At 46.6% G+C, this 21,344-nt stretch overlaps 2 protein-coding genes across 5 annotated transcripts in view; both read left to right on the top strand.

Annotated features, from left to right (window-relative positions):
* The window catches only part of TENT2 (terminal nucleotidyltransferase 2), an 83,929-nt gene extending 73,792 nt beyond the window's left edge, over window positions 1-10,137 (top strand). For all 4 annotated transcript variants that reach the window (XM_062212505.1, XM_062212506.1, XM_062212502.1 and 1 more), the window contains 3 exons: window positions 4,109-4,200; window positions 7,827-7,906; window positions 9,868-10,137. In XM_062212505.1, coding sequence (XP_062068489.1) covers window positions 4,109-4,200; window positions 7,827-7,906; window positions 9,868-9,942 — 247 coding nt within the window. In that variant the 3' untranslated portion in view covers window positions 9,943-10,137. The remainder of the gene's footprint in view (window positions 1-4,108; window positions 4,201-7,826; window positions 7,907-9,867) is intronic.
* Window positions 10,138-14,277: 4,140 nt separating this feature from the next.
* CMYA5 (cardiomyopathy associated 5) overlaps window positions 14,278-21,344 on the top strand; it is an 87,829-nt gene continuing 80,762 nt past the window's right edge. Inside the window, exon 1 of the mRNA XM_062211965.1 lies at window positions 14,278-14,435. Coding sequence (XP_062067949.1) covers window positions 14,278-14,435 — 158 coding nt within the window. The remainder of the gene's footprint in view (window positions 14,436-21,344) is intronic.

Raw genomic sequence — 21,344 nt, 5'->3', positions numbered from 1 at the left:
ATTCAGGTTGTGTTTCAGCCCAGTACGTTCAATGGAGCAAGCAGGGTAAGCTGGTTTAGAGTATATGCAAGGAAATGATTTTAATAATTGACTGTCGGTAGAATATATTACCTTCAGTCTTGAGAATATGTGCCCAGGGATGCCTATAGGCAATAGTTAGTTGTAAATATCAGCCTGGGGCTGAGTGAAATATTAGAGCTGGGTCAAGGATTTGGGAAAGAAGTGTTGGCTTTCTGCGGCCTGGCTTGGTTCTCTAGCGTTAGAAGACTCAGGTGGGGCTCTGGTAGAAGAGGACGAGCCTGTTAGAGCAAAACAAAACTAGAGTGCCGCTTTCTCTGCTTAAGACACAGTTTGCTTTCTGTTTACTTCCCAACCCTTGATTATGCAACAAATTATATGCATTTGTTGACTTAAATGGCTTAGTCTAATATGCATATATATGCAACAGTAGATCAGGCTCATAATTTTTGACTTTGTCAGACAGAAAACTTTTCTTTTGGTAATATTGTTGAAGGCTACATTCCAGTTTAATTGGTCGTGTCAAAATACTTTCTGTTGATCACAAAAAGAATACCTGTAAGAGTTACTTGATAAGCACTAGTGTGTTATCACCATAGAGAAGCAAGGACTTAATATAACGGGGAATCTCAGGGTAATATAAGATCTAGTATAGATTAAATTTAATTTAGATATATTGAATATTTCTTGGAAAATGCAGATTTAATGAGCCAATATGGTAGTGACTCAACATACTCCTTTTCCCTTTGGAGTACTTTATTTGATATACTAATTTTAAATAACTGAATTACTTAGATTGTTTGAAGGTTGGAGCTTAAATGCTACTTGGTTAGGGATTGTCAATAAAATGAATACATGTATGTTACGTACTGCTTCTGTGATCCAACTTAGAAGAGACCAGTGGCATGTAATATAAATTCCGGGTTGAATAGAAATATAGTTATAAGGCTAGAGTTCCCTTGAATTAAGGAAATAAAGGTTGCAGTTTACCTTTAGGACACAGTATTTAAATATTCTGAACTCATCTAAAAGAAAGAACCAGATCTATGCCTTTTATTTATTTTATTTTTTTAAGAGGTTACTTCAGATTTTGTGGAAAATGGAATTAAATATGTACATTTTGGTACAAAAATGTGAATTCTGTACTTTGCAGTGTCTTCACAAGATTCATGAGAAATGCATGTGATGAAAAATTGTTAATGTATTTAAAAAACAATTCTACTTACAATGTTTTAAAATATTCTCTTGTCACACACACAAACTAGATACAAATATATATATATATTCATGTGTATTACAATACATACTCTATGTTATATAATAGGATATAAAGCACACATTGGAAATACAAGCTGCGCTGATGACAATTGAAACAATTGCTCAGTTGTCCATGGTCCTTTCTTTCATAATTTCCAGCATTAGGGAGAGAGAGGCAAGGTCTTACTTCAGTTGTGACTGAGTCACCTGGAGTTAGGAGGAGTCAGGGGCAGAGTTGTCCCACTGGATTTCTGCCTTTTAAAAATAACGTTGGCCGGTGCCGCGGCTCAATAGGCTAATCCTCCGCCTGCGGTGCTGGCACCTTGGGTTCTAGTCCCCGTCGGGGAGCCGGATTCTGTCCCGGTTGCTCCTCTTCCAATCCAGCTCTCTGCTGTGGCCTGGGATGGCAGTGGAGGATGGTCCAAGTGTTTGGGCCCTGCACCTGCATGGGAGACCAGGAGAAGCACCTGGCTCCTGGCTTTGGATCAGCGCGGTGCACTGGCCACAGCGGCCATTGTGGGGTGAACCTACGGTAAAGGAAGACCTTTCTCTCTGTCTCTCTCTCTCTCTCTCTCACTCACTGTCCACTCTGCCTGTCAAAAAAAAAAAAGAAAAGAAAAGAAAAGAAAAAGAAAATCATACTTTAGGTTGCTTTGTGAACAAACCTGACAAGATGCAAGCTTTTTCTTGTGTAGTTAATATAGAAGATAACCTCATTTCCAGAAATTCACGGTTATATTCTTAGGGATTCTTTCTCTGATAGAGGAAGAGTAGAGTGAGAGTTAGAGGTAGAAGATCCCAAGCCTTAGTCTTTCTCTGTTTGCTAAACTGGTAGAGAAAATTAATGATGCTGGAAAAAAGATAGCAGCTATTCACCACGTTTATTTTTCTTGTACACAAAAGCTCTTAGTAGTCAAAATTTTAAACAATTTTGTGCCAAAATAAGCTTATATTTTAATTTCACTTTTCCACAATTTTTTTTTTTTTTAAGATTTGTTTATTTATTTGAAAGCCAGAGTTAAAGAGACGGAGAGGCAGAAAGAGAGAAAGAGAGAGAGACAGAGAGAGAACGTGATATCTTAAATCTTCAGGTTCACTCCCCAAATGGCAGCAATGGACAGGGCTGGATTAGGCTGAAGCCAGTAGCCAGAAACTTCATCTGGGTCTCCCATGTGGGTTGCAGGAGCCTAAGCACGTGGGCCATCTTTCACTGCTTTCCCAGGCAATTAGCAGGGAGTTGGATGGGAAGAGGAGCAGCCAGGACTCAAACTGGAGCCCATAGGGGTGCTGGCATTGCAGGTGATGGCTTAATCCACTGTGCTACAACACTGACTCCTCCACAGACTTTGAAGTACCCTTGTATTATATTCCTTGAAAAAAGAAAATACAAGGCCGGTGCTATGGTGCACTGGGTCACTCCTTCTCTTTCTCTGTTAATCTACCTTTCAAATAAATAAATCTTTAAAAATTTGTAGTAACTGTTAAAAATGTGAAGAAATTCTTAAAACTTTAAAAAAAAAACAAAATGTAAGGCTAGTATATACTGAAAGCTGGACAGATTACATGCAGGCATGCTGATAAAATTGTCCTACTTGAATAAAATTTTACTGTTGACAGCTACACATAATATCTAGTACTTACAGTTTGTTTTCTTAGAGTATTAATCATGTTTTCCTAAAACTGTATATGCCTGGGATATTTTTATTGGAAATTCCCACTCCTATTGGAAAATTCCAAATTGTCTCCCAAATCAAGCAAATAAAGATATACCTGAACAAAAGTTGTTTAATGGTATCAGAAGACAAAAACAAGAAGATAAACTTTCTGTTAACAAATAAAAACTTTTTTTTTTTTTTTTTTTTTTAAGATTCATTTATTTGGGGGCTGACGCTGTGGCATAGCAGGTAAAGCCGCCGCCTGCAGTGCCAGCATCCCTTATAGGTGCTGGTTTGAATCCTGGGTGCTTCTGCTATGGCCTGGGAAAGCAGTAGAAGATGGTCCAAGTCCTTGAGCCTTTGTACCTACATAGGAGACTGGGAGGAAGCAGGCTCCTGACTTCAGATAAACCCAGCTCCAGCCACTGCGGCCATCTGGGGAGTGAACCAGCATATGGAAGTCTGTCTCTCTCTCTCTCTCTCTCTCTCTCTCTCTCTCTCTCTGCCTCTCCTCTCTATAACTTGATCGTTCTTGATCTTTCACTTGCTGGTTCACCTCCAAGATGTCTGCAGTGGTCAAGGCTGGGCCAGGCCAAAGCCAGGAGCTTCATCTGGGTCTCCCACACAGGTGGCCAGGGGCACAAGCACTTAAGCTGTCTTCTGCTGCTTTTCCCAGACCATTAGCAGGGAGCTGGATTAGAAGTGAAGCAGCTGGGACTCGAACTGGTGTCCACATCGGATGGGTCATTTAGGTCAGTGGCTTTACCCATTATGCCACAATGCCTGTCCATAAAACACTCTTAATGGGTTGTTAACAGTGAGAATAGTTTATTGATACACACACACATTTGCTTGTACTTATTTTTCATATTCATTTATTATTATTACACAATACCTGCTATATACTAATAGTGCAAAGGGGTGAACAGTGAAAGTAACAAATATCTCATCAGTATGCAGCTGTCATTCTCCTTGGAGGCAATATGTAAACTAAGTGTTGTTAAGTAAGTGAATTTCGGGCGATCAATGCCATCAAGAAAAACATGGAGGAGGGAAATGGGACTGTGGTGCTGAGGGTTGAGGCAGGTTTCTGTGTTCTCCGGAAGTGTCAGGTGAGCCTTACTGTTGATAGAATGGTTACGAAAGTGCTTAACATGTGAATGTTTCTCCTCTTACAGCTGGAACAGCCAAATGATTTCAGTTCGTGAAGCCAAAGCCATCCCGAGGCCGGATGGCATTGAGTGGAGAAATAAGTACATCTGTGTGGAAGGTAGCGTTCCCCAGGCAGCCCCGCCTACCCTGCTCTGGGAGTCAGGCCTCTGAGGATGGCTCCTCGACCTCTAGCTGGCCTTCTGAAGTGATTTACAAGCCTTTCAGTATAAGCTTTTAATTAAAGAATCATTTAAAATTCTGTAGTTGTAAGAAATAGACATGAATTGGGGCGCTTAATTCTCCTGTGGGTAAGATTTGGGCTGTCTGCATTCCTCATCCTTGTTGACTGAAACCGAATCTCGTGATTTTCATATGGAACAAAAGTTCATCTTTATTTTCAGATAATATAATTTATTTGATATCTTTTCACACTAAAAATATTGCTTCTTAGTGTAAACCAGATTCTTAGCAATAGTATTCGATTTTTACTTTAAAAATTAAATGATCTGAGGTTATTCTTTTCTCTAAAACTGATTTGATGTAGTTGAACAGATCTTTGAGACATTTTCTTTGAAATCAGTGGAAATTGACTTCAAGAAGCACAATTGTTCTGTGGATACCAAATTGATGAAGTAAAAAACAAAGGATTGAGAATCAGCATTTGTAGAATACATCTAATGTAACATATTTTTTTATATTGGTTTAAATGCAACATCATAAGAGTTTGTGAATATGAAATTAAATATTTTGGTGTCTGGTTTGCTAATTGTACAGTGGATGTGTATTATTTTAGTTAGTATGTTGTACTGAATATTGAACACTGTGGTAGATTGTGTACACGATACCATCTGAAACAGTTTGGCTTATTATGGCTATACTCTGTAAAAAAAGAAACAGGGATTGGCATTGTGGCACAGCAAGTTAAGCCCCTGCCCTTGTAACTCTGGCATCTCATATCAAAATGCAGGTTCCAGTTCTGGCTGGCTTTGCTCCTCCCTCCCTCCCTCCCTCCTTCCCTCCCTTCCTTCCTTCCTCCCTCAGAAAGAGAGGGAGGGAGAGACAGAGATCTTCCATCCACTGGTTCACTCCCCAAATGGCCAAAACAGCCAGAGCTGGGCCTGTCCGAAGTCAGGAGCTTCTTCCCAGTATCCCATGTGGGTTCAAGGGCCCAAGTACTTGGGTCATCTGCTGCTTTCCCAGGGGCAGTAGCAGGGAGTTGGATCAGAAGTAGAGGAGCCGGACTCGAACCGGCACCCAACAGGATGCTGAAGCCGCAGGGGGAGCTTTACCTGCTACTCTGCAGCGCCAGCCCTCTGCTTTGCTTTTGACCCAGCTTCCTATTAACACTCCTGGGAGGGCAGTGGAAAATGGCCCAAGAACTTGGAAATTCTCTCGCTGTCTTTGTCTCTCTCTGTCACTCTGCCTTTCAAATAAATAAATAAGTAAAAAGTCAGTCTTATAAACAAAGACGAACAATGCAGAATTGTGACACTAAATTCTGTTTAAAAATAGCCATTCTGGGCCGGCGCCGCAGCTCAATAGGCTAATCCTCCGCCTTGCGGCGCCGGCACACGGGGTTCTAGTCCCGGTCGGGGCGCCGGATTCTGTCCCGGTTGCCCCTCTTCCAGGCCAGCTCTCTGCTGTGGCCAGGGAGTGCAGTGGAGGATGGCCCAAGTGCTTGGGCCCTGCACCCCATGGGAGACTAGGATAAGCACCTGGCTCCTGCTATCGGATCAGCGCGGTGCGCTGGTCGTAGCGCGCCAGCCGCGGCGGCCATTGGAGGGTGAACCAACGGCAAAGGAAGACCTTTCTTTCTGTCTCTCTCTCTCTCACTATCCACTCTGCCTGTCCAAAAAAACAAAACAAAACAAAAATAAATAATATTTTAAAAAAATAGCCATTCTGATCAATGAAAAATAAAGGGAATTTTTCTAAATCTCGGATTTCTAATAGACTGCTGGCATTGTTCTGGTGATTCCATCTCACTCCCAGTCCCTTCAGTCATCCCCCTCTTCTCGGTGTTGTCTTTGGTTTCCTTGTCTTCTGGTTTTTTCTTTCCTCTTTTCTGTGCATAGATATCCTCTGATCTTTGGGGTGCACAGTGGGTAGGATGGAGATGTTGACATGGAAGGAAGACACAGACACCTCACAGTTATCTGTTTTCTTCCCGTCTTCCCTGCTTGCTATTTTGTATCTCTCTTATTCATCTGCCAGATTTCTCATCTAAGTCCTGACTTCAGTCTTTTTCTAAAGCAGCCACAACACTGTCTTCCATGTTCTCTCTTATTGAACTTCTGCTTTGAAAGAGTATTGACCTTTCTCCTGCTGGACAAAATCAGCTTTTCAATTAAAGCTCAATTTTAAACCATAGGGGCCGGCGGTGTGATACAGTGGGGAAAGCCGCTGCATGCAGTGCCAGCATCCCATATGGGTGCCAGTTTGAGTCTTGGGTGTTCCATTTCTGATCCAGCTCCCTGCTATGGCCTGGGAAAGCAGTAGAAGATGGCCCAAGTGTTAGGGCCCCTGAACCCACGCGGGAGACCTGGAGGTGGCTTCTGGCTCTTGGCTTCAGATTGGCACAGCCTTGGCCGTTGCAGCCATTTGGGGGAGTGAACCAGCAGACGAAAGATCTCTCTCTCTCTCTTCTCCCCCCATTTGCCTCTGCCTCTAACTCTGCCTTGTAAATAAATAAGTAAATCTTTAAAAAATTTTAAAATCATCAATGATACTTGACATTGACCACCACTCTTTAATATAATGCTTTATTCTTTTTGTTTTAAAAAAGATTTATTTATTTATTTATTTGAAAGGCAGAGGCAGAGAGAGAGAGAGGTCTTCTGTCCACTGTTTCACTCCCCAGATGGCCTCAATGGCCGGACCTGGGCTGATCGAAAGCCAAGAGCCAGGAGCTTCTTCCAGGTCTCCTATGGGGGTGCAGGGGTCCAAGGACTTGGGCCATCTTCTACTGCTTTCCCAGGCCGTAGAGCTGGATCGGAAATGGAGCATTCAGGACTCAAACCGGCACCCATATGGGATGCTGGCACTGCAGGCCGCGGCTTTACCCACTGTGCCTCAGCGCTGGCCCTGATAATGCTTTATTCCTTTTTGAGAACTTTCTTTCAAAAGATTTTTTTTAAGATTTATTTTATTTATTTGAAAGAGTTACAGTCAGGGAGAGACAGAGAGAGAGAAAGAGGAAGAAATCTTTATTTACTCCCCTAGTGACCTCAACAGTTGTGGCTGGGCCAGATTGAAGCCAGGAACCTGAAATTCCATTCAGGTCTCTCACGTGGGTGTCTGGGGCCCAGGCGCTTTAGGAGGAAGCTGAACTAGAAATTATGCACCCAGGACTCGGATATGGGATACAGGATGCTGGCATTGCAGGCAGCAGCTTAACCCACTGTGCTACAATTCCGGCCCCTCTTTTTGATAACTTTTCATTCTTTAACTTATATTTATTTTCCTAAGGGTAGATCTTTGACGCCCTATAATTCTTCAGATATCTTATTCCCTTGTATGGTTTAGACTTGATTCATCTGTGCTGATGACTTTTTACTTGTCTTCTCACTTAAATTGCATCTACCTTATTAAACAGTTCATAGCCATATTAAACTTTTCTATGAGCATAAACCAAATAAAAGTGTTAGGTTGGATCTTATGAAATTACTGTTTTTGTAGGCCCCACATATTATCAGTTTCATACTCATTTAAATAATTTCTTCCCATGTGTGTTTAACATTACAGAGCCTTTTGATGGAACAAATACAGCCAGAGCTGTGCATGAAAAGCAGAAGTTTGACATGATCAAGGATCAGTTTTTAAAGGTATACAGTTCATCAGGTTAACTTCAGAAATATTAGTGGACTAGCGTGCTTTAAAAGGAAAAAAAGGTAATAGGAGAGAATGGTCTTGGTTTCTCTTGTGAGGCCATTGATATAGCATGAAAGGGAATTTAGAGCCTGAATTGAGAGATGCTTTTCCTTCAGAGAGAGCTGGTGTTTTCCTTCACATGGCTTTTACTTTCCTGGAAGTAAGCATTTTCACAGGAAGCTTGGTAAGCTCTCAAAATAAGTGCATAAAATTGAACAGACGCTTTTTCAATCCTTAAAATATTGGGGAATTTACTTCAGCCTTAGAAGAAGCTAATGTCTAACTTACACTTTTTCTTCTCTATATTTACAAGGAATTAGATGCCAGTTTATTTTTGTTTACATTCTGAAACGTTAAAAAAAAAATACCGTGTGTGGCTATGTTCCAAAAGTCGTTGTCTTCATTGGTGGTGATGCGAGGTGTGGTCCCTGTCTTCAGGCATCCAGATCCCAGTGCAGAGCTAAAGACATGAGTACCGTGAGAGCCAGAGGCGGGCATGCATCGTAGGAGACAGAGGTTGGAGTCTGTGGCAAGCAGGGTAGAGGCCTGGACTCTAGTGATAATTACAAATGCAAGTATCAGAAACTGTCCTTCACATTGGGCCCTCTGCATTGGTGAGCCAGAATAGAACATTTGTCCTGTAAACAAACACCGAAGTTGGAATATTTTGTGTATTAGGTTATATTAAGGACTCAAAAATAGCATTGCTGCATTGTTGGTCTTATTGATAGGTAAACATTTTGGATTGTTTAGCTGTACAACCAATCCTGTCAGTAGGTCCAAGAACTGATGTGAAAATAAAATGACAAAGATATGCATCCACCAAGTTAGGAAGCCAGGTCTTATAGCTTGTGATCAAGAATGCCAGGTGTTTTTTTTTTTTTTTTTTTTTTTTTTTTTTTGTATAAATTCTGTTGACTGTTTTTTTCAGAGGCATACCTTAATGGGCTTTATTATAGATTTATTTCCTCCTTAATAGATGTTTTCAGTCGGAAAAGCTACTAAGAATATAAAATGGTCAGATAACTGAAATAATTTCCCTTATCCTTTTAAATCCAGACGTTTTGTTTTAAATGCATTGCTGTTTTAGATTAAATGATTTAATCTGTGAATAAATGTTAATATTGTCCATTGTATCTTTTCCTACCACCTGTGTGCCCATTTGTTTATTAATGAATTGGAACCACAATGATACAGAGTTTTAAAATAATATTTTCTTTTCTGGAGACAAAAACAATCCTCGTAAGTTTTAGTTATGCCATGCCTACTTGTCCATCTCCATTGCTTGTTTTCTTAGGTGCTTCCTTGATTAATGATAAAACTCGTTCTCAAGGACTTAACTTTCCCGTAATGTATTAAGTGGAAGATATTCTTATGTCTCATAAGTTATAGTTATGTCTTAGTGCTCCCAAAAGATGTATCATGCTTGGGTGTTTCTTTAAAGTTAATTAAGCTTCTAAAAAAAAGTGACATTGAACAGCCCTTGTCTGGATTGTTGGAACAGTTTTTTGGATTTTTCTGTGCAAATTGTTGAACTGTTTACTTAGTATAGAATTGGTCTTCTGTGTATAAAGTTAATTGAAAATGAATCTTAGTGGAGAATGGGACTGGGAATGAGAGAGGCAGGAGGAGGAGGGGTGGGAATGTGGGTGGGAGTATGGGTATGGTGGGAGGAATCACTATATTCCTAATTTTGAACTTAGGAAATGCATGAATTTTGTATTCCTTAAATAAAAGGTTTCTTTGGGAAAAAAAAAATCCATGTACTTACTAAAAACTTGGGAAATAAAAACACTTAAAGAAGAAAAAAGTCAACCACAATTTTACCACCTGAAGAGAATCACTAAAGATTCCTTTGAGTGTCTTGTTGTGCATGTATTTTGGATTTTAAGAATGATTTCTCTTTCTCTCCCAGTCATGGCACAAATTGAAAAGCAAGAGAGACTTGAACAGCATACTCCCCCTGAGAACTGCCGTCCTGAAAAGATAGCCGGTCGCTTTCTTGGTGTCACCTTGGAGAAATAAAGAGCATTAGCTATGTCATTTGCATTATGTTTACCTCCATCATGGTTTCTTTCTGATTGTTCTTTTGGTTTTCATGTTTTATTTTTAAAAGGACATACTTATATAAAGATTGCATATTTTATTATGACATTTCCTAATAAAACCCTTTGATTTAAAAATACGTTTCTGAAAATGTTTACGTCAATGATTAGTAATATTATGTCATGAATTTTCAGGAGACCAGATAAAATATATTTTGGGAAATTACCTGAACATGCTAGTACTGACATGAAGTGTGGAAATTTGGGGCGGGTCTGTTGGTGAGTGCTGAAGTATAACCTCCAAGAGATAGTTTGTTGCCTGAAGTGAAGACTGACGTCAGTCACTCAGTTACTGGAAGTGACTGAAATGGCCGCAGTCAGGAAACCCTGGACAGGAGCTTTGTCTTCACTTGGTGGGCTGGCCCAAGGCTTTGAGCGTGTCCTGTTAGCATTCCATTGGTACCTCACGTACTTCTGCAGCGCTCAGAGACGGCTTTAGATTTTGTGTTGAGATATTACATTTTGCACTGCAGCACTGAACGCTAACTCTTCCAGCAGTTAGTGACGTGTTTCACAACATCAGTTCCATACGGGGGTTTGAGAAGATTGTCCCCAGTGCTCGGTGACAGCATGGTGCAGTGTGCACTTCTGCTTTCCTTCCCATTTTCCCTGTGACATGAAGCAGCGGGAATGAAAAGACCAGAGTGGAGGTTGTGTCCTATCTGTAGTCTCAGATTTTGTTATCTGTGTACAATCACAGGATTGTAATCTGAACTGGAATTTTTAGGCAGTAAGCCACTACAAAATGTTTTAGATAAGACATAAAGATTATAAATAAGAGCTTAATGTTTATAAAAATATCTTTTTTAGTATTTCTTTTCCACAAGAAGTGGTGGCTGCTAAAAAAGCTACAGTGTTTATTAAGGTTTTTGATTTGTGTAAATATATGTAAATGTAAATGTAAAAAAAAATCTTGAAAACAGTTTTAACTTTTTCAGAAGGACTGTGTACAACTTCTTTTAGACCTACTGTAGCAGTTTGTACCTCTAATGTATTTTTTGCAGACCAATTCAAATGCTAAAACTTTTGATTTTCTCTGACTTGTAAAAGGTGCATATTTTCATTTTCTCCTTTAAGTTCAAATTTTTGTATGATGTTAAATGGAATAAAGTTTATATATGGAAATTGTTGAAGTGATTTTTTTTTCTGTGCAAGTCTGTTTTTGAGGTTAGATGGAGGCTGTAGTTATCTTGAACTAAATTGAATCCAATTGTACTTGATTTAGTATAAATATTTAATTTTAATTACTAAATATAAATTTTTAAATATATTGTGCTTGATGATTTAGATAATACAGAAAATATCAGCATCAGATTGTTTTGTGGTTAAGCCACGTAAGCACATTAACACCTTATTTCTCTGGAATTATTAGGAAGGAATTTCCACATAGGTGAATTAAGGTGAATTTTTTAAGGTTACTGATATGTAGTACTTTTGACACAATTAAGCTTTTTATATTCTTTTCCTTGGAAATTTTCCTGAAGTTTCTTATGCACTATGCAACTTTTCTTTATGAGGATGTACCGAGCGTAGTTAATGTTCTGGTGGTGACTGGGTAAAACATAGTCCCGGCATTCAGTAACACTGCAGCGCCCTGCGGTTGGGTGAGGGTGTGGGGTGCTTGCTTTGCAGGATACCCCCAGAAGTTTACCACCGTGTGGATCCTGCACTGCCACTGTTCTCCCAGCCTTCAATGGCCCCACCCTTATCCCTGCTTCTTAAAAGCTGTGTTACTGGGCTGGCGCAGTGGCTCACTTGGCTAATCTGCTTGCGGCACCGGCATCCCATATGGGCCACGGGTTCTAGTCCCGGTTGCTCCTCTTCCAGTCCAGCTCTCTGCTGTGGCCTGCGAAGGCAGTGGAGGATGGCCCAAGTGCTTGGGCGCCTGACCTGCATAGGAGACCAGGAAGAAGCACCTGGTTCTTGGCTTCGGATGGGCGCAGTGCTGGCTATTTGGGGAGTGAACCAATGGAAGGAAGACCCTTCTATGTCTGTCTCTCACTTTCTATATCTATCTCCAAAAAAAGCTGTGTTACTGTAACAAATAGGTCCAGAGGTTGATAGACTGCAGCTGAATTTGAAGTAGGTGGGCTGGAGCCTAGGATCCTCTTCCCTTGGGGAGGCCGGGGAGGTGGGCTGTCAGTGTGTGAGTTTTTTTTTTGTTTTTTTTTTTTTTTTTTTGGGACAGGCAGAGTGGACAGAAAGATCTTCCTTTTCTGTTGGTTCACCCCCCAATGGCCGCTGTGGCCGGTGCACTGCGCTGATCCGAAGCCAGGAGCCAGGTACTTATCCTGGTCTCCCATGGGGTGCAGGTGCCCAAGTACTTGGGCCATCCTCCACTGCACTCCCGGGCTACAGCAGAGAGCTGGACTGGAAGAGGGGCGACCGGGACAGAATCCGGCGCCTCGACCAGGACTAGAACCCGGGGTGCCGGTGCCGCAGGCGGAGGATTAGCCTAGTGAGCCGCAGCGCTGGCCTCTGCCTTTCAAATAAGTAAAAAACTGAACACATGTGCAGTCTGTGCTGCAGTTCTGAATTCTGGATGGGTTTGAACTAAGACCTCTGCAAATCTTGTGGACTGTAGTGTTTTAAGATACTTTGAATTAAAGCAAGGACCATAGAAAGGCTGCTGTTGCTGATGAGTGCTGTGTTCCCCTGCTGCCCACCTGCAGTGGACCCTGCTGCCCACCCTTTGCCAGCCCTCCACGTTGGGTCTGTACTGTGAACTGTGGGCAGTTCTTTCCAGCAGACAGGCGTGTTGAGGTTGATTCGTTTTCTGTAGGATTCATTCTGAGAGGAGCGTGGTGGGGGCAAGAGGCACCGAGTCACCACACAGACCCTGGGAGTCCGGTGAAAGAGGGCCTGAGGCGAGCAGCCCCCAGACTCCTTTATTTCAGTTGCTACAACTGCTTATATAGCCAAGGCAGCCAATCCGGTCAAGGGGCGGTCTATGCCCTAACCAATCACAGCCTGTTGTCAGGCAGTTTCCAAAGCCATCCAATCACAGCCTGTTGCCAGTCAGGCTCTGTTGCCAGGCAGTTTCTGAAACCATCCAATCACAGCGTGTTGTCAGTCAGGCTCTGTTGTCACGTGGTTTCCGAAGCCATCCAATCACGGCCTGTTGCCAGGCAGTTTCTTTTGTCAGTGGCCATCTTGGCATGACCTCTCACCTTCTCATTCCACCACAATGGTGGGTGCATACAAGCTAGCGCAACTGGCAAATAATGCCTGCACTACATTCATTGTATTCAGCAACTCTGACGATAGGATTTGCTGTCAATAACAATAAACGTTTGCTGCCCTAGCCTTAAGACCACTGCCATGAAAAGAAGTGTCTTTGTCTCCACCTGTTGTGCGTGTGTAGCTGTCCAGTAGGTACTTGGCTAGTTTATGGGCTTGTGAAGAATGGGAATGAATAATAAACCTACAGACTACCTAGGGCAAAAGTTACATATCCTTTGAACATAGGATGACGGGGAAACCAGAAAGGCGTACTGGGTTAAACCTGGGGGTTTTAGAGAAAGGTGGTGAAGCTGAACACTGAGTGACCAGGTAAACCAAGAAGGAAGAACCCTTAGGTGTGGATGAAGGCACAGTGGAGTGACTCGAGACCCTGTTGGGCGCCCCTCGGACCAACGCAGGGAGCAGACAGGTGGGATGGGTGTTGCCAGGTGGCCCGTGGGCTTCGTCCTGAGCAGTGCGGGCACACGGAGGGGCTGTAGACACTGGCTGGGCAGGACCTCAGGCCCGGAGGGGTCTTTGGGCGGAGCTGCAGAGAACAGTTAGCCTCTGGCTAAGGGGAGGAAAATCAGCCCTCCAGGTTTGGGGTGAGCGCGCGTGAAGTCTCCTGGCCGAACAGTCTGGGGCCACCGAGGACGACAATGCACGGCTGACTGACGCCCGCGAAAGGAGGCAGGGAGGCAGCCCGGCCTTGCTTCCCACGGCCCGAGGCCACAGCAGCGAGAGCTTCGGCCGCCTCCGTTTCCCGCCCGGGCACGGGCCGCAGGGCCAGCGAGGCGGGCGGGCGGGCGGGCGCGGGGAGGCCGAGCCCTGCAGGCCACACTGCCGCAACTTCTATTTAAGTCGCCGGCTGCCCGCCCCGCCCGCGCCGGCAACCCGAGCCGCCGGCCGGGCCGGCCGGGCCGCAGAGAGGGAGCAGAGCGGGCGCGGCGCGGACGGCTCCGACTCCGGCTCCGGCTCCGGCCCGCCCGGAAAGCACGATGGCGACCAGCGACAGCAGCCACGCCGGCGACAGCGTCCTCGGCTTCGACGGGGACGAGGAGGCGGCCCGCGAGCTGGCGAGCGAGGAGGAGGAGGAGGAGGAGGAGGAAGAGGAGGACGGGACGGCGGCGGAGTCGGACGAGGAGCCGGGCGCCAGGTAGCGGGCCTGCGGCCTCTCTCGGGTCCGCCGCGCGGACGCCGCGGGGAGCGGTGCTGAGGGGGCGAGCGGCACCCCCAGCTCCCCGCGCCCGCCGGGGGTCCCGCCTAAGCGCAGAGGGGCCGGGCGGCTCCGTCTGAGGGGACTTGTGCGGCACACGCACTGGGTGTGTGTGTGTGTGTGGTGTGTGTGGTGTGTGTGTGCTGTATGTGTATGTGTGTGTGTATGTGTATGTGTGTGTGGTGTGTGTGTGTGTGTGTAAGCATGGGTCCGCGTGTTGGGGTGCGGGCGCTGAGGTGAGGGCAGTGCAGCCCTGGGCTCCCGATGTGTATGTGTGTGTATGTGTGTGGTGTGTGTGTGGTGTGTGTGTGTGTGTGTGTAACCATGGGTCCGCGTGTTGGGGTGCGGGCGCTGAGGTGAGGGCGGTGCAGCCCTCGGCTCCCGGTGTGTGTGTGTGTGGTGTGTGTGTGGTGTGTGTGTGCTGTATGTGTATGTGCGTGTATGTGTATGTGTGTGTGGTGTGTGTGTGTGTGTAAGCATGGGTCCGCGTGTTGGGGTGCGGGCGCTGAGGTGAGGGCGGTGCAGCCCTTGGCTCCCGGTGTGTGTGTGTGTGGTGTGTGTGTGGTGTGTGTGTGTGTGGTGTATGTGTATGTGTGTGTATGTGTATGTGTGTGTATGTGTATGTGTGGTGTGTGTGTGTGTGTGTGTAACCATGGGTCCGCGTGTTGGGGTGCGGGCGCTGAGGTGAGGGCGGTGCAGCCCTGGGCTCCCGATGTGTATGTGTGTGTATGTGTGTGTGTGGTGTGTGTATGTGTGTGTGTGTGTGTGTGTGTAAGCATGGGTCCGCGTGTTGGGGTACGGGCACTGAGGTGAGGGCGGTGCAGCCCTCGGCTCCCGGTCTGGCTTTCTGGAAGTCCGGGCGCCATGTGTGCGGCGGGCCAGGGCTGTGTGGTCCGCAGTCTCCACCGCAGGTTGAGTGAGGAGGGTGAATGGTGAGGATTTCAGCGGGGAGGGCCGGGCTGTGGCCACTGTTCACCCAGGGGAAGTTGGGGCTCATACATCCCGCGCCGTGGGAAGCCGGGAGGGAGCGTGGTCGTGGGGCTGCCGAGACGCCTCGGGAAGGAGGCGCGTGAGGCAAGAGGCGAGCAGGCACCTGTGGAACATGGCGGAGTGCACTGGGCCTAGGGACTGAGAAGGGGAAATCTGCCAACGCCGGCCTTTGTCCCCTTCTGCCTGGTGCAGTTTGGGATCCTCACGTCCTCACCCCAGAAAGTTACCCCAGGAGGACCTGACGGCTCACTTACACTGCACTGCGAATGGCTGACGGCTGGGCATGGCACTGCTGGCCCTCACAGGTAGCCTCAAACCTCGCGGTGAGGTGCGCGCCAGGCAGAGACTGGGAGGAGGACAGGGAGCGGGCGAGGGAGCCTGGAACCGCTGAGTGCTGGTTTGGTGGCATGGTGTGGGTGAGGAGGGGCCACTGAGACTGCGATCAGCATTTGGAACACATTGTGTGGTTGACACTAGGACCATGGCCCCCAGTGTGGCGCTCCCTGCTGTGTCGTGGTCACAAAGTCAGTGGTGTGACGGGCAGGCTTGGAATCAGGGAGGCAGTGGTGGAAGGAAGGTGCTGTCTGGGGCTTGGACCAGGGTGGAGGTGCTGGGAAGGAGACGCCGCTGTGGCTGGCCCGGGGGAGATCAAGGGAGGCTGCCCTGGGACCCCAATCCCTCCTGCCCGCGTGCTGCTGGGCTCCGAGCTTCCACGAAGGCGGGGCTGGGAATCTTTTCTCTGCCAAGGGCCATTGGGATGTTTACATCATCATTTGAGGGCCATGCAAAATGACCACCTGAAACATTAGCCTGCTGCAGATGGACTGCATTTGAGGCCCGCCTGTGCTTGGCCTGGCAGGGTGATTTCACAGCCCTTCCAAGGCCTTCGAGCCGGGTTCGCCAGCCTTGCCTCGAGGCCTAAAGTTCTGTGGTTTCCCGAGACAGAGGTGAGATTCGGAGTGTGCCCTGAGGAGTGGGAGTGAGAACGAGGGACCAGCCTGCTTCCCGCCTTGCTCGCGGCTTGTCCCCCACAGAGGCCTGGCCACCTGGCCACCTGGCCACAGGCGCACTGTATCCCGGATCTCGTTCCTACAGCCTCCAGCCACAGTCAGGCCTCGTAGAAGAACCAGGATGTGAGCCCACATGTTCACCAGGTCCTTCCCGTCCTAGGAGGGACCCTTCCTTAAGTGCTTGGTGACACCAGGGTGGCTCGGCCGAGCTTTGGCTTAGGAGAGTTGTTACAGGGAAGGACAGACCATCTGCGTGCTCTGTCTTGCTGCCTGTTTTTTTTTTTTTCCCTGGAATGGCAACTTGGAAGTCAAAACGTGAAAACAGCCTGAGTGGTGGCCACACGGGGCTTGGCTGACACGGGCGCTTGGTTGGAAAATACTGCTTATGACCTAGGACTGCTAGGACCCTAGCAGTGGAAACGGATTGGACTGAATGTGAGACAAGTTCTTTACAGTACAATTTAGAATGGTGTCAACGACAAAATACAAGAGGTAGTGGGAAAAGGTTAAAAAGTTAGTAAGAGTTATGTTAAAAAGTTGTCCTTAAGATTAAAAAGAAGCTAATAGTGGATGTCTCTTAGTGATGGGATAATGGTTGATCTTTTTTATATTTATCTGAACTTTTCAATTTTTCTAAAACAAGAACATAGTACATATTATTATCAGAAAAAAAACCCTTTGCTTTAAAAATATTTAGAAGGGAAAAAGTTAGATGCTTGTAATGCTTCTCTTTATGCCTCTGGGTATAATATGTGGCCTTGTCTGTAGCTACTTTCTGGACTGAGGAGAAACGCCCTGTGATCTGAAAAACTCTGAAGGTGCCCAAAGCACCCCGCACCTCCCGTCGAGGATGCCACAGGGTGCGGCTCTGATCTACGGCACCGAGACTTGGGTCTGAGGCCCGTTAGCCTGTCGCGGGCAAGCACTGTCCTCAGCGAGCGGTGTCTCTCATCTGTAGAACGTGGTGACCTGCAGATCGTCACAGGCGTAAATGGTGTGGATGTGCGCAGGCCTGCTTGGCTCTCGCTCAGCTGAATCCTCCGGCCCACTCTTCACCAGCGCGGGCTGGCATGGGCTTGGTCCCCCTAGGTCTGTGACCTGAGGCCTCAGCATTTGTGTGGGGTGCCTGCTATTGCCATGGACCACACCAGGTACTGGGTCACAAAAATCCTTGGGGGTCTGCGGTCGTCCTCACCGTTCCCATGCTCAGTGGAGCAGCAGGCAGACATGACTGTGTCCTGAAGGAAGAAAGGTCTGTGGGAAGCACCTCAGAGCAGGGTGCGAGTCCCAGGCTCCATCCTACCTGCGGGGACTGGAAAAGGCAGGTTTTGTGTCACAGGCAAGAGCAGTTTGTGAATGTCCGCAAGGATCCTTGTGTTGCTAAAACTTCGTTCAAGGCCGATAGTCAAAGGCGGGCTTTAGATCCATCCCTCCCCAGCAGTGCTACAGACTCACAAAGGGGCGTCAGGGCCCGTCTGTCAGGGCCATCATGCAGCTTCCTCCTGGTAGAATGAGCACCAGGCCCCAGTGTCTGGCTCAGTCTGATGTTCAGTAGCTTCTTCACCCAACAGATACTTGTTGCTGTCCTGCAGTGCGCCCGGCACTTCTCAGGCACGAGGGAAGGGGCAGTGAACGCGGTCCTAGCCCTCGGGAACCAACAGCCACGTAAGATGTCCACGTAACCTGTGAGCTGTATGAAGACATACACCGAGCTATTTTGGTTTAGGGTGGTGAGGATAGCCATCCTGGTGAGGTGACATTTGAGCAGGGACTGGAGGAATGTGTGTTCTAGACAAGAAGAGGCAGGTGCAAGGGCGCTGTGGCGGGAACGTGGGGCTGGCCTGAGGCGACAAGGAGGCCAGGTGGCTGGAGAGGGGGCAGGGGAGAGTGGTCAGAGCTGAGCCTGAAGGAGTCGGGTTGCGGCCGTGCAGTGCTTTGCAGGCCGTGGAGGGACTCAGGTTTGATTTTGAGTAAAACTTGAAAGCCTTGTTCTGTCTGCTGTACCACACAGGGTTTAAAAAAACAAAAAAGAAAAACAAAAAGGTGGTGTTTGCGGGGTTCCTGTCGATAACAAACGCCTGTGTATGCACATTTTCATGTGAAAGACATTTCTTGAGCACGTACCATGTGCCAAATTCTGAGCTAAATGGTTCAGACTCGCGGCGTCTGGGAGAGGCGAGCAGATGCTCTGGCGGCAGTTTGGAGCTCTGCTTCCTGAGGACCCGTGATGCCCAGCTCTCTCCACCGTCCCCACAGATCCTGTAGAAACTTTTCAGTTTTGTTCCGGATCACTGGCCTTGGGCAACTTTAATTTCCCTACTTCAGCAAGGAGGATTTTCGTTACAGCAGGACCCAAAGCTTACAAATCAGTTGAGCTTTGCCAGTGCCCACGTAGAGCAGGCCTGTCTAAGCTGACAGAATGAAGACGATTAGTGACCTTCACAGTCAACCAGTCATGTGGGAGACAAGCCGTATAAAGGCGGAGGGGCCTGCGCGTGGTTCCTCTTATCTGCACGGAGCACTCTGTCTCCTCACGGCTACTTCTGCGGTGCCTGCCAGTGCAGTGCTTACCTAGGTGTTTTGACAAGTGTGTTATTTGAGCCAGCCCCTTCTGAGGTCAGTGGAAAGAGCTGGGCTGGGAGGGAGCTGCCCAGGATGCCAAGGCCGAGGGGGGAGAGAGGATAAACCCAAGTGCTTGGAGCCAGAAACTGAAGAGCTATTTAAGTGTTGGCTGCGTGCGTATCACATGCCCTTGGGAAGACTGATACAGCAAGAGTGGCAATTGTTATTTCTTGTTTAAAACAGCAAAACTTCTAAAGTGTGAGACATACTGATGATAAAATTTGACAAATATTTGTATATATGACTCGGATATTCTGAACACAGGCTGAATGAAAACCTTGTTAGAAGGAAATTGTCCATGCTACTAAAAAAAACTTAGAAAAACAAGAGATTGAACGTGTTTTGCACATGAGAATTAGCCTTAATTTACTAAAAATAATCTTAAATCTTCTAGTAGCCATGGTAAAAAATTGAAAACAGGTGATATTAATTTTAATAATCACATCATTTAACCTAAACCCCAACTATTATCATCTCAACATGTAATCAATGTAGGAATTATTAATGAGATAGCTTATTTTGTGCTAAGTCCCCGACATTTTATATATATGTTGCCCTTACGGCACATTTCAGTTCTTCTTCTCCAACTGTACCTCCAGTGCTGTGTGTGATCTCCTGTGGCTAGGGGCTACCATATTGGGCAGTGCAGGTCCAGTAATACCGAGAAATCTGTTCTGTTGGAATCCATAGAGCAGCTCTACTAGTACTGGGTTCTGTGTGCAAGGCCCTGTGCTGGGTGCCAGGGACATAGAGATGATTGGGTGGCAGGGCCTCTCCTCCCAAGGAGCTCGCCAACACCATGTCCTCAGCACTACATGGAGGCTATTAACAAGGATTGGCAAAGGACCCTCCTACAGTGGCATGTAGAGGTCTGTAGGAGTGACACTGAGCTGGGTAGAAACTTGCTGCAGATGCACTGTGCGGCTAGATGTTCCTCTGCTTCCTGGTTCTAGCTCTGGGACTCCTCATGGCTGTTCTAAGCTTTCTTTCAGTCATCCAGAATCACTCTGCATTTCCAGGGTTGATAATATTTGTTGACTGAATAAGTGAATGGTGTGAATAATGATGTTATCAGACTGCTGCAGGAAGCAGGGGTAGCTGGGATGTTAGATCTGGTAGGCTTTTGCTGGTTGTTGGCATTTGCCAGGGGCTGACCATGCCCGGAGACTCTGGAAGTACAGTAGTGTGGACGGGACGGTGATAAGTACTGGAGGATTGTTCAATTACCATGTCTGCACTTGTCACTCCTGCCTTCTGTGACGTGTTGGGATGCTTCCCCGAGACTGGCCCTGCAGCCAGGTCATGGATGGGAGCATAAGAATAGGCCTTTCTTTTTGTCCAGAGAAAAGTTCTCCATTAAGGCCACCAGAGTGGACTGAGCTCAGAAATTCCATCTCCTAATCTGATAAAGTCCAAGATATGTGGGAAGCTTAGCTGATGCTGCTGTTGAGGCTGTGAATGCTGGGCACGACGAGCCCTGTCCCCGAGCTCTCATTGTGCTGACTCCATGGCCTGTGCTTCTCTTTAAGAAAACCCATGTGGGCTGGTGCCGTGGCTCAACAGGCTAATCCTCCGCCTTGTGGCGCCGGCACACCAGGTTCTAGTCCCGGTCGGGGTGCCGGATTCTGTCCCGGTTGCCCCTCTTCCAGGCCAACTCTCTGCTGTGGCCCGGGAGTGCAGTGGAGGATGGCCCAAGTTCTTGGGCCCTGTACCCCATGGGAGACCAGGAGAAGCACCTGGCTCCTGGCTTCAGATCAGCGCAATGCGCCGGCCGCGGTGGCCATTGGAGGGTGAACCAACGGCAAAAGGAAGACCTTTCTCTCTGTCTCTCTGTCTCTCACTGTCCACTCTGCCTGCAAAAATAAAAAAAAATAATAAAAAAAAGAAAACCCATGTGTGCCAGAGACATTTATAGTTACTGTTGCATTCCATAAATACAATTTGTATTTGTCAATTTAGAAAATTTTTTTAAAAAGTTGCTTTCCCAACAAATTCCCTCATAAAATTGTTGATTTGTAATTTAAATTAATTTCCTCCATTTTCAGAAATGTACCTCCTGTAGTAAGACAGACTGATTCATTCACAAATATTTATGGTGGGCCTACTGTGTGCCAGGCTATATGAATGTGAAAGAGACAAAATAGGTAAAACCGGGGCTGGCGTTGTGCCCTAGCATCTATTATGAGCCCTGATTTGAGTTCCGGCTGCTTTATCCAGTCCCGCTCCT

This window comes from Lepus europaeus, chromosome 15 (assembly GCF_033115175.1).
Source record: "Lepus europaeus isolate LE1 chromosome 15, mLepTim1.pri, whole genome shotgun sequence".
Lineage (NCBI taxonomy): Eukaryota > Metazoa > Chordata > Mammalia > Lagomorpha > Leporidae > Lepus > Lepus europaeus.
This window is presented reverse-complemented; position numbering and strand designations above follow the sequence as displayed.